The 12,297-nt window shown below is 44.5% G+C and overlaps 1 protein-coding gene across 1 annotated transcript in view; it reads right to left on the reverse strand.

Annotated features, from left to right (window-relative positions):
• Positions 1 to 1,444: 1,444 nt before the first annotated feature.
• Positions 1,445 to 12,297, reverse strand: part of LOC138566027 (actin, cytoplasmic 3-like) — an 87,503-nt gene continuing 76,650 nt past the window's right edge. Inside the window, exon 5 of the mRNA XM_069643081.1 lies at positions 1,445 to 1,632. Within this exon, the coding sequence (XP_069499182.1) occupies positions 1,489 to 1,632 (144 nt within the window). The 3' untranslated portion in view covers positions 1,445 to 1,488. The remainder of the gene's footprint in view (positions 1,633 to 12,297) is intronic.

The following is a 12,297-nucleotide window of genomic DNA, read 5'->3' on the forward strand; positions in this document are numbered from 1 at the left end:
TCTGAGTTTGAACATTTTAGGTAAGTTGCATCCCACACAAGTCTTGCGAAATATTGCAAAAACCAGTGAACATTTTATTAAACTGGGTATATTTGAAATACACAGTTCGTTAAACACACGGTGAGGCATGCTTGCAAAATACTAATGTATTTTACCTTTCTTTTTTTCAAATGTACACCCGAATTCTTGTTGAAGAAGTGTTTGGCAGGTTTTCAGAATGTCTTTATATTTTTTCAATGGTACTTAAGCCATAAAAAGTGTTCTTCTAAAACAAAGTATGAGGCTATTATGATACTAAGTATTAAAGGATAAAGACACAAAAATGCTAAAATATTCTTTGAAGAGTGAACACACTTGCCCCCAAGTCTTGGAATGCTCTATCAACCTGATATTCGTGCATCCATCTCCCTTCACGTTTTTCGTTAGCATCTAAAAATGCATCTTCTTTCTTCTTAAAGTCTCTTCTTTCAACCTTCTGCTATGACGTTGTTTACTGGCCTCATTACAAATGTGGAGGTAGCCATGCCTGTAATACAGGCAGGTTACCTCCGAACTTACGAAAAGAATCTGGCACGCGCGAAAGGGCAATTACCGGGGATTCCAGGCCCGCCAGACCCTGTAATTGCCCATTCGCGGGGGGCGGAATCAGGTGATCCCCATTCCCATTTGAGCCCCATAGCTCTCAATGGAAATGAGGATGCCTGTAGCAACGGCACCAATCATTACGGTGCCTGTGCTACAGGCAAGCTGTGCTCGCGGGTGCCTTTCATTCCAGGTCTGACCTGGTGGAATGAAAGGCACCCGCGAGCACAACTCAGAGTTTGCCGGTCCGGATACAATGGTACCGGCAAGTTTACCGGTACCGTTGTATCTGGACCGGCAAACTCATAATGAGGCCCATTGTCTGATTTTTTTGTACCATTTTTGTTCTAATGCACAGCGCATTGGCGAAGGCACTCTATAAATTAAAATAAATACAAATGCAAACAATAATTTGGTCTGCGACTTTCCACCTGTGTGCAGGTCTGATTGGTCGTATGCAGCGAGGGCATGCTCTTTCATGGGACGAAAGCCGTCGAAATCAGTAACACCAAATAATGTTTCATGTACAAAGATAAGGCTGTACTAAGAGCTGATGCACACTATAAGCATGAGAGAAACTTTACAGTGTGTGTTTTGCGAGTCTTACTCGCCAAGAAAGGACTCGACACCAGTGGAATGGATGGCATCTCCACTTTATTTAACTTTTTCATTGAAACGGCCCATTTTCCTTTCTAGCTCCTCCCTTTCCTCCCTCTCGCTCCTGCTTCCCGCCAGTGCCCTGATCTCTCCCTTAAAGGTGCAGAGACCCACAACAGCGTGGCCACCACTTTCTTATCCCATGTTTTCAACCTCCAATAAAGACTTCTAACAAAAAAAGAAATATGCATAATAAGTGAGTGTGCTGTAATTCTTTTATTTGTTTTTCGGTGACGGTATAGCAGCCATTTAGAAGCATTTACGGTGCACGATGGAAGGGCCAGACTCGTCGTACTCCTGCTTGCTGATCCACATCTGCTGGAAGGTGGACAGGGACGCCAGGATGGAGCCCCCAATCCAGACCGAGTACTTGCGCTCAGGTGGGGCGATGATCTGTGTAGGAAATACATGGAAGAGTTGCAGTAACACTTATGATGTCAATCTTTTCCTGAAAACAAAACGGATTGGGACTGTTTTCATCTAATTCCAGTGCCTTGAGGCTATAATAATGATAAATGGTATTATATAAATGACAACTACAATACAATACAATAATTGAAATGTAGGTGAAGATGATTGCCTACATGTAGAAGATGTTAATGTACACATGTATTGATATGCAAACATTCAAATCATATGGCTTGTCCCTTATCTTCCCCTGCTTTCCCCTGCAGTATTTTGAAAAGCAACATAGCAAAGCAACATACACATGTTCAGTTCAAGACAAGTGGCCTTGCCAAGCCAAGTACAGCGTGGGGGATACTCAGACTTCTGAGAAAATATGCACAATCGTAAAAGGGACTTCGCCACCTCCAGGGTGGTGTGGGGGTAGGGGGCCGGAAAGAAGTGCACTGCCCTCCGCAAATTCGGAAAATGCTTCATGCCCAGATCCTGCAAACACTAGATCTGTGAAATGGCTTTAAAGGCCCATTTTTGGGAATTCTTAGACAATAATTACTTTTTCTCTTTTGAAAGTGTGAATTCAATTTTGAGAATATGTGCTCATGCCAAATGTTAATTAATTTCTCAAGTACCAAATGGAAAAATCTACAACCGCATGAATTAGCAATACTCAGAAACTTATATGGAGAGGAAACAATAACGATCAGACCAGCAGACAAAGGCGGTGCACTAGTTATTCTGAATTCAGAGGACTATGATAAAGAGTGCAAAAGACAACTTGTCGACACTAACACTTACACAGTACTTAACAACTATCCAACAATATCAGTCATGCAAGATTTGGAAAAAAGCTTGGACGGGGCAGAGAAGAATGGATGGATCAATCACCATACCTACACATTTCTTTACAATCCCAACCCACGGATACCAAACTTTTATACACTCCCAAAGGTTCATAAAGACTCAGAGAACCCACCAGGTAGGCCAATTGTGGCCGGAATCAATAGTGTACTACAACAAATAGGAAAATATGTGGATTACTTCTTACAACCCTTAATTCAACAAACATCAACATACATCAAAGATACAACACACTTTCTACAACGCCTCAGCACAATACCGTACTCCCCAACTCACATACTGTTTACTATTGATGTTAAAAATGTATACACTTCTGTTCCGCATGACTTGGGAATTCAGGCCATTGAGTGGTTATTACTGAACACTGGTGAGATTGAAGCTGAGAAAGAATTCATCATCATACTATTACATTTCATATAAAAAAATTCATATTTCCAGTACAACAAACAATTGTACTTACAAATCGCCGGAACATCCATGGGTGCCACTATGGCACCAGCTTATGCGAACACATTTATGCACACATTTGAAACAGATCATGTCCTTAGTAACCTCGTATGGCAACTGCACCTAGCCACATGGATACGCTACATTGATGACATCTTCAGGATATTGATGACATCTTCAGAAGAAAAGTTGGAAGAATTCTTTGAATATCTCAACACCATCGACCAGAGGATTCAATTCACACAAGAACGTTCTTTAACTAACATACATTTTCTTGATGTGGATATCCAATCAACAGCTAACGGCTATGAAACAAATATTTACACCAAAGCAACAGACCACAATAACTTATTACATAGACTAAGTTTCCATCAACCTAGTCTGATACGCAATTTACCCTATAACCAAATGCTTAGGGTGAAACGCATCATAAGTGACCCTACAGATTACACCACTGAACTCGCAAAAATGGGGGAAAAATTCAGCAAAAGGGGATACAAAGAAGCAGAGATTATAGTGGCTAAGACCAAAGTGGATCTCCAGAATCGAGAAGAACTGATGTCAGCACCAAGGAAATTGAAACCTGAGCCCCCACTGGTGTTTGTATTAAGATATTCTGCACAAAGTAATCGGATCAAATCTACAATCAAAAGGCATTGGCAGGTGGTTAACATGGGACCCAAAGATTGAACATCTATTTAGAGATTTACCCACTTTTCCCTATCAACGCAGTAAAAACTTCAGAGACTGTCTTGTACAGACACGCCCTAAGAATAAAAGAGTGGAGACAAAACGCAGAGGAACATTTCCTTGCTTACAATGCAGCAACTGCAGCTATGTACAGAAAGGACATAGCATCAATCACCCGAACACTGGTGAAAGAATAGCGCGGAAACATTTTGCGACATGTGAAACCACGAATATAATATATGGAATTAAGTGTCCATGTGGACTATAGTATGTAGGTCAATCGCGAAGAAAAGCCAAAATACGAAGGAATGAGCATTGGTCCTGTATACGTAATAAGAACTCTTAACTCTGCAGTAGCCAGACATTGGACAAACGAGAGACATAACTTGGCTCAAATTAGGTTCTTTATATTGGAAGTGATTTATGAGAACGAACCACACGAGAATTTACAAAAACGCATGGACAGAAGAGAATGTTTCTGGATCGAATACTTAGGGACACTCACCCCTAAGGGACTCAATGAAGAAATTAACTGGTCATGTTACCTATGAAGATGATTGTATATCTTCCCCTTCTTTTTGTTTGAACAATTTTGGTATGTGCATAATTCTCTTTGAACCTGCTTGGGGCGGTTACAAGATAATGGCATGTGTCTTAAACACTTAGGTACTCCCATATGGAACATTCAGGTACTGCTAGATGAATTGAATCAGCAATATATGTATACGTTTGCAGATCTCTACTTTGATCAGTGCCCAGATTGTGAATTTATCACACAATAATTGTGACTTATACTTTCCCATTCAATTTCTGTACTATTTTTAGACATCACCTAGGTCCATCACATAATATACATGTCAGTTACCTTAACCTTTAATTCTTAGGTTTACCTCTATTTCGAAGTATCTATCATGTTGTAGACAATAACGCACATGTCTCATTCTACAAACAAGTCAGGCTTTCTTTTTTCCTGATCTTCAGTACAACATATGCGCATGCGCATATTCCTGCTCACTCTGTGCTTAGACTTACTTGCAGCACAGTGCCTCACACAAAGTGTTATTTATCCATTATCCTTACGCAACTCCTGAACAACATGTACACAGCGCTCATTTTCCATGCACTGTATACACTAACGTTGGCTTTTTCAAATAGTTCACCATTCGAGTGGATTGTGTCCTCCAACGTATTCCTCATCTTAGATGTTTTCCATCCAGCTTTAGCTGCTTCGAAAAAAAATGTCTCGGCAGAGGGCGCCGTGCGTCGATGTCGTCGAGTCGATGGTCCCTTGAAGGCCTCCGTCGAGGGTGATGTCATTGTGTGTATAAGTAGCACATGTGGTGCCCATTGGCCTCAGTTCCGTTTTTCCGCAGTATACGTTGCTTCGGAGATTCGGCGCCTCGAGTTCTGTGAAGAAATAGTAAATAACGAATATGTCCTCATCATCGACGCCGACTACAACCCCGAGATCATGTTTCAAAAAGTCCAAGTCGTGCGGTCTAAAAATGTTGATTACAGACCCGCACCGAGAGTGTTTGTGGTGCCTCGGAGAAGACCACGACATGGAGGCCTGTACGAAGTGTCAGGCGATGACAGGGAAGGCCTTGCAGGAGAGGAGGGGAAAACTACAGGTAGGTCGTAAATCCGACCGTAAAGCCTCGAGTGTCGAGTCGAGATCCCGTGAGGAGAAATCTCCTTGACGCGAAAGGCATCGGTACAGATCCCGAAGCGATTCCCATCGCTTGTGGTCTTCGATGAAAAAAATCGAAGAAACGGCGCCACAGGTCCCCCTCCACCTCGTCCTCAGATGAATCCCCAAAAAAGATGAAATGTCCCACTAAACGTTCATCATCCGGCCGGCAGCGTCATCACTCCGACACTCGCGCGCCCTCGAGCCCGGGTGATCGAAAGAGGAAGGATAGAGAACCTTCTAGGACGCCGAGCAAGAAAAGCCACTCGAGTCGAGTCGACCGCTCGAAGTCACCGACGGCGTCCGAGACCGAACACACCTCGAAGGGCAAGTCTTCGAAGAGCGCCTTGACGCCCTCGAAGCCGGCGCCGTCAAAGACGGGTATTACGCCAACGCCACCGACGCCATTGACGCCTTTGTCGACCCTGAAGCCCTCAACGCCGAAACCTCCAGTTCGGCAAAATCAGCCAGAAAAAGGGAAAGAGAAGGCTACAAGACCTGTGATGCCTTCAGGACCCATTAATACTCCTCCTCCACCTCTCCCAGAAAGGTTTTCAAACCTCTTCCTAGGAAGGAGTTTTTCAAGTCCCTGACCTCCATTTTTGTGGAACAGGAGAAATCTGATGAGGAGAATGTACCTTTTGGGCTAGAATATGGCACCCCAAATGTCCCAGAAAGCCTGATTTCAGAAGAAAGCAGGATGAGGGATTTGGTTGAATCACTGCACAATGCGAGTGGTATTGGTACATCTCCTAAAAATGACTTTGGAGAACATGCCAGTCCGTCATACCGTCAGCTAATGACAAAAGTAATAGATTATTTAGGATGGACCAGACCTCCATCCCTATTCATTCAAGATGATCTAACAGACATATTGGATCATGGTCCTACTGAAGACCCAATACTACCTTTTCACGTAGCCTTGCAAAATAGGGTGGCCAAAAATTGGGAGACTCCGGATTCGATTCCACCAGTGAATAAATCCCTTACTTCAAAATACTGCCCTGCCAGTAGTGACCCCGGCTATCTGTCTAAACATCCCACTCCCGAGAGTTTGGTCATACAGGCAACCACAGCTTCTAACAAACTGGCGTACCCTTCTATCCCTCCGGACAGGGACGATAAGCATGTTGATGGCTGGCACGGAAGGTATTTTCAGCTGGAAGTATGGCGTTAAAATCAGCCAACTCCACATGTGCCTTGGCAACGTTTTCGTACGCTCTGTGGGAGTGCATTGCGATGGCGGTGGAGCACATACCAGAAGGGGACGAAAGGGAAGGATTCCTAGCCATCGTTAGAGATGGAATGGAGGCTATGCAGGAATCCCTTGAATCTGGATTGGACACTGTAGATAGTGTGAGCAGGTCCATGGGCACTAGCACGGTAATGCGCAGATTTGCATGGTTAAGGAAGTCGGGTTTCGCACCAGACGTGCAGGACCGTCTCCTGAACATGTCCTTTGACGGGTCTCACCTTTTTGGCAGCAAGGCTGACGAGAGCCGTGAGAGGTTGCAGACCTCAAAAGCAGCTGCCAAGTCTTTGGGAGCTGCCATCAGGCAACCTCAGCCTTTTCGTGCACCAGGTCAATCTTGGAGGGGACAATCCTATTGTTACTACTCCTCATATGGAATGGCGAGAGGAATGGCCAGTCAAAGGAGCCAGAGAAAGGCCACGCGCGGTGGACGAGGAAAACGTGCAAAGCCAGCTACAGCTACAGCCTCTCTGCCATCAGCGGCTACAGCAACCGCCTCAAAACCACTTTGAGGACTTGCATCACAAGACATCTGTAGGAGGCAGGCTGTCACAGCATCTGCAAGAATGGCGAGCCATTACTTCAGATGTTTGGGCTCTAGAAATAACAGCTCAAGGTTACTGCCTTCCTTTTCTAACGCAACCTCAAAGCAATCCACCAAGGAGACACCCTTTGAAGTTTTCAGACCCGCTCCTACAGCAGGAGGTTTTAACCCTGCTGGAGAAAGATGCTATAGAACTAGTACCTGCAGCGGCGAGGAACAAGGGATGGTACTCCCCGTATTTTTTGATACCCAAAAAGGACGGAGGACTGAGACCCATCCTGGACTTAAGAAACTTGAACAAGTTCCTCAGAAAAGACAAGTTCAAGCTGGTTACCCTTTCTCAGATCCTTCAGGCCCTTCAACTCCAGGATTGGTTGGTGTCATTGGACCTCCAGGATGCTTATTTTCATGTGCCGATTCATCTCAAGCACAGAAAATACCTGAGGTTCGTATTCGACGACTCACACTATCGGTTTCCAGTCCTGCCATTCGGATTGACCTCCGCCCCGAGGGTCTTCACCAAACTGATGGTAGTGGTGGCAGCGCACCTCAGGAGAGGGGGGATTCACTTCTACCCCTACCTGGACGATTGGCTGATCAGAGCACGTTCTGCCAAACAGGCACTAGATCACCTGAAAGTCACCTGCCACTTCCTCCACAGACTGGGCTTCTCCCTCAATTTCAAGACGTCACAAATGACACCTTGTCAACGGCTCCAATATATAGGAGCTGTATTAGACACATCCCTGGGAAAGAGCTTGTCTCCCAGGTCGAGGGCTCAAGACATTCTTCAGATGGTTTCCAAATTCCAAAATGCCCATAATCTTCAGGCCTATGACTTCTTAAGGTTACTCGGCCCCATGGCATCCTGCATCTTTCTGGTGCCAGAGGCACGTCTGAGAATGAGATCCCTTCAATGGGCTTTAAAGACTCAGTGGTCCCAGTTCTCAGGTCGAATGACGGATCTTCTCCAAATTCCAAGGTTCGTCAAGATCTTCTATGGTGGACTTGTTCAGAGAATATCCTGAAGGGAGAACTTTTTTGGCAAACATGGCCGGAGATCACAGTAGTGACGGACGCCTCACTCAAGGGGTGGGTAGCTCATGCCAACGATCTGACAATCAGCGGTCGTTGGTCTCCATCGGAGTCCAAACTACAGATCAACCTTCTGGAGCTGAGAGCAATCAGACTAGCGCTGAAAGCTTTCCTGCCATCTGTCATCTGCCATCTGTCAAGGGAAGAAATGTCCTGATAATGACGGACAACACAGTGGCCATGCATTATCTAAACAAAAGAGGAGGTGTAGGGTCACTACCTCTGTGTAGAGAGGCAATGCAGCTCTGGTATCGGGCAATTCAAGAAGGAATCTCTTTAACGGCAGTTCGCCTAGCCGGGGAAGAGAATATGACGGCAGACGCTCTGAGCAGGCAGAGCACGTTGTCCCATGAATGGGAACTGGCTCAGGAAATCATTCAAGAGATCTTCGCCCTCTGGGGAACCCCTCAAGTGGACCTATTTGTGACCGGAATCAACCGGAATCAACCGAAGTGCGAAAGGTATTGCTCGAAGAAATTTCCCCCGAGAGGAGCCCTGGGGGACGCGTTTGTGATGGAGAGGAATTTTCAACTATTGTACGCGTTCCCTCCGATTCCCGTCATTCCTCAGGTCATCAGGAGACTGAGACGATTCGGGACCCACCCAGGAGAACGTGGTACCCGGACCTTCTAGACATGTCCATCTTTCCTCCAGTACGTCTTCCTCAGCAAGAGAACCTTCTCTCTCAAATGGAGGGTCAGGTTCTCCATCCAGAGGTCAAAACGCTCAACCTTCACGCTTGGTATCTGAAAGGATTGGAACCTTCCAGATGACGCCATGGAGGTGTTGCTTTCGGCAAGAAGGCCAGCAACAAAGTCTCTATACCGTTGCCATTGGAAAAAGTTTTGCAACTGGTGCAGAGAAAAGAATGTCGATCCTTTTCTATGTTCTATTCCGGAGGTACTGTCCTTCCTCCTGAACCTAGCACATAGAGGTCTAAATGTTGGAACCATTAAAGGTTATCTTGCGGCGCTTTCCATCTTCAAGCGCTCGTCGGAAGAATGCTCCTATTTCAAAATTCCTTTGATAGTGCAATTCTTAAAAGGACTCACTAATGTGTTTCCTCCTTACCCATTTCAAGTGCGAATTTGGGATCTCAATCTGGTACTAAAATTCTTAATGTGTGCTCCTTTTGAGCCTTTGCACACTTGTCCATTAAGATTACTGACATGGAAAACTGCTTTCCTAGTTGCTTTAACATCTGCAAGAAGAGTGAGCGAATTACAGGCACTGTCTTCTGGGCCACCCTATACTGTGTTCCATAAGGACAGAGTTGTGTTGAAGGTTAAACCCTCATTTTTACCAAAAGTGGTATCTGATTTTCATTTAAGTCTGAGAATTGTTTTACCTGCATTCTATCCTCCACCTCATCCTGGTAAGGAGGAAGAAAGGTTACACAGGTTGGATCCGAAAAGAGCTTTAAGCATTTTACATCTCTAGGCTTTCTAAGCTTAGAGTGGACAATCAACTGTTTATTGGCTACACAGGAAAAAGATTGGGTCAGTCAGTGACAAAACAAACAATATCACGCTCGATTGTGCTTTGTATTTCAGAATGCTACAGATTAGTACAAAAAGACCCACCAGAAGGTTTAAGGGCTCATTCCACCAGAGGCATCACCTCTTCAACGGCCCTACAAAGAGGTGTTCCTATAAGGTCCATTTGTGAAGCAGCATCTTGGTCCTCGCTGCATACCTTTTCAAAATTCTATAGCCTGGATGCTTCCCAGTCTAAGGAGCTGAATTTTGGTGAAGCAGTACTATATTCAGCCATCTAAGGGTATCACAAAATCTAACCCCTCCTCCAGAGAAATTGTACATACTGCTTTGGGAGTCTATCTAAGATGAGGAATACGTTGGAGGACACAATCCACTCGAAGAACAAGTTACTTAACAACTGGTAACGTTCTTTCGATTGGATGTTCCTCCAACGTATTCCTCATCGCCCTCCCAACCTACCCCTCAGTAGATTTTTCCGGATTATTGCCACTCTAACTATCGCAAGGCAAATACCTGTCTGCCGACACAGTCTACACAATGAGAAATCAATAAGGAAGGTGGGAAAAACAGAACTGAGGCCAACGGGCGCAGCACGTGCTACTTATACACCCGATGACGTCACCCTCGACGGAGGCCTTCGAGGGCCCATTGACTCGATGACATCGACGCACGGCGCCCTCTGCCGAGAATTCTTTTTCCCAAGCAGCTAAAGCTGGAGGGAATACATCTAAGATGAGGAATACGTTGGAGGAACATCCAATGGAAAGAACGTTACCAGTTGGTAAGTAACTTGTTCTTTTACATAAATGGCCTACTGTGAGCATATACCTTGATCGCCAACTTTGTATTTCAATATTTATATTTTCCTCCGTGCGTCTCAGGCACGCACTGGGCGATCCTATCCACCCGTACCCCCGTTGTCATGGAGATGCGGGACGTGAGGCGCCAGAGCGTGGGCACACATGCCTACGCACCATGACGCCTCACAGGATCGCCTAGGTAACCAGGAAAACATCTTTTTCTCCTTCAGAAAGCTGCGTATTCGGCTGCGGCGGACAGGACTTCATTTTGAACGCATTACACGTTCTGGTAAGCATTTTCCCTTTTTTTCACACAATGTGAACACACCGATTCTATTGTTCACATCTGATGCTGCATGTGTCACTGACACAATCTTTAATATGTATGCTACATTTATTGCAGCCTTGATATTATGCAGCTAAGGCAACTCTGAACACAAGGTAACACGGAGGATCTCCTCCATTAACACCGTAACCGAATTACCTTATGACAACATATAGATTTATGAAGTGCGAGCCACATAATTTTCACCTTTTGACTCCATTCTTTTCTGTTTTTCTTTTATGTCTTTTTAAATACACCTGTGCACAGATCCACGGGACTTATAGTCACAAGGTACATCAAAAACCTTCAATTCTGTTAGCTTGGTCTAATATTTCAGCATGGACTAAGTGGGTCGTACTATGAACTAATTTGTTTTATGTATATTTTCTCTCACATATTTGAAATCCTGCGAATGTCATACATATGTGCTAACAGTATGTATCACAACTGTTTCAATCACGTGTTATGTAACTTTTTGATTGTGTTTGTGTCTAATATTGACGTATAAATGTTACTGATTTCATACATTAGGTGTTAAGGCCCTGAAGAAGGAATTGTATTCCGAAATGCATAGGCAAACAATGTAGACTAAATTGTGTCCCAGGAAATGCTTCCCAGTATACCTATGCCACAGGAAGAAAAGTGTTATACTCAAACTACTTATTGAAGTAAAACCTTTATGTTTACAATAGCGAACAGAATACAGTCTTAATTATTTGACGCTCAATATAAACTTTAACTATACAGATTCCTAATAGGAGGCGTATGAACATACAGCTCAGTTACTGAGCACCCGTGAGAGCACCAGACTTAGCTGGATAGTGTTATCCAGCTTCAAATTGGAGACTCATGCCAAATGTAGCCTGGTCTGACACTGCTGGTTAAGCGCACACAGAACCTTTTCACTTGGAGCAAGTGCATGCGGGCTGTGCAGATGATTGATTAATTTATTTATTTGAGGCATTTGTTTAGCACACCAATAACCCATTGGGCCTTTTGGCGCTATGTACCAAGTGGCCAAAGGAACAGGAAGGTCTTCAGTTGTGATCAAAAGGGAAGCATGGAAGCAGGTGATCGTACTTTGAGTGGCAGAGCGCTCCAAACCGTAGCCGCTAGGACCGCCAACTTTCACAGTACTTTAGAGTTCAGTTTTATCATAGGAGGCTTCACAAGTAGTTGACTAGAGCTTCTGAATGATGTATTGGGCATACGCTTTTATCTGCACGATAGCTGGTGCATGCTAATGGATGCAATTGTAGGCCACATAAGACTGTTTATAAAACACTTGTTCTCTGCAAATCTGGTGAATTGACACATTTTATGTTCTCTGAAGTTCGGCCAAGACGACTGAAGGCAAACCACCCTATAAGGCATTTGCACATTCCAACCTAGAATTGATGGCTGCCTCCACCAGTAAGGTTCAACACGCGCAGAGCAACAATCCCTCTCAAAT

This window comes from Ambystoma mexicanum, chromosome 2p (genome assembly GCF_040938575.1).
Source record: "Ambystoma mexicanum isolate Mex_15411 chromosome 2p, UKY_AmexF1_1, whole genome shotgun sequence".
Classification (NCBI taxonomy): Eukaryota; Metazoa; Chordata; class Amphibia; order Caudata; family Ambystomatidae; genus Ambystoma; species Ambystoma mexicanum.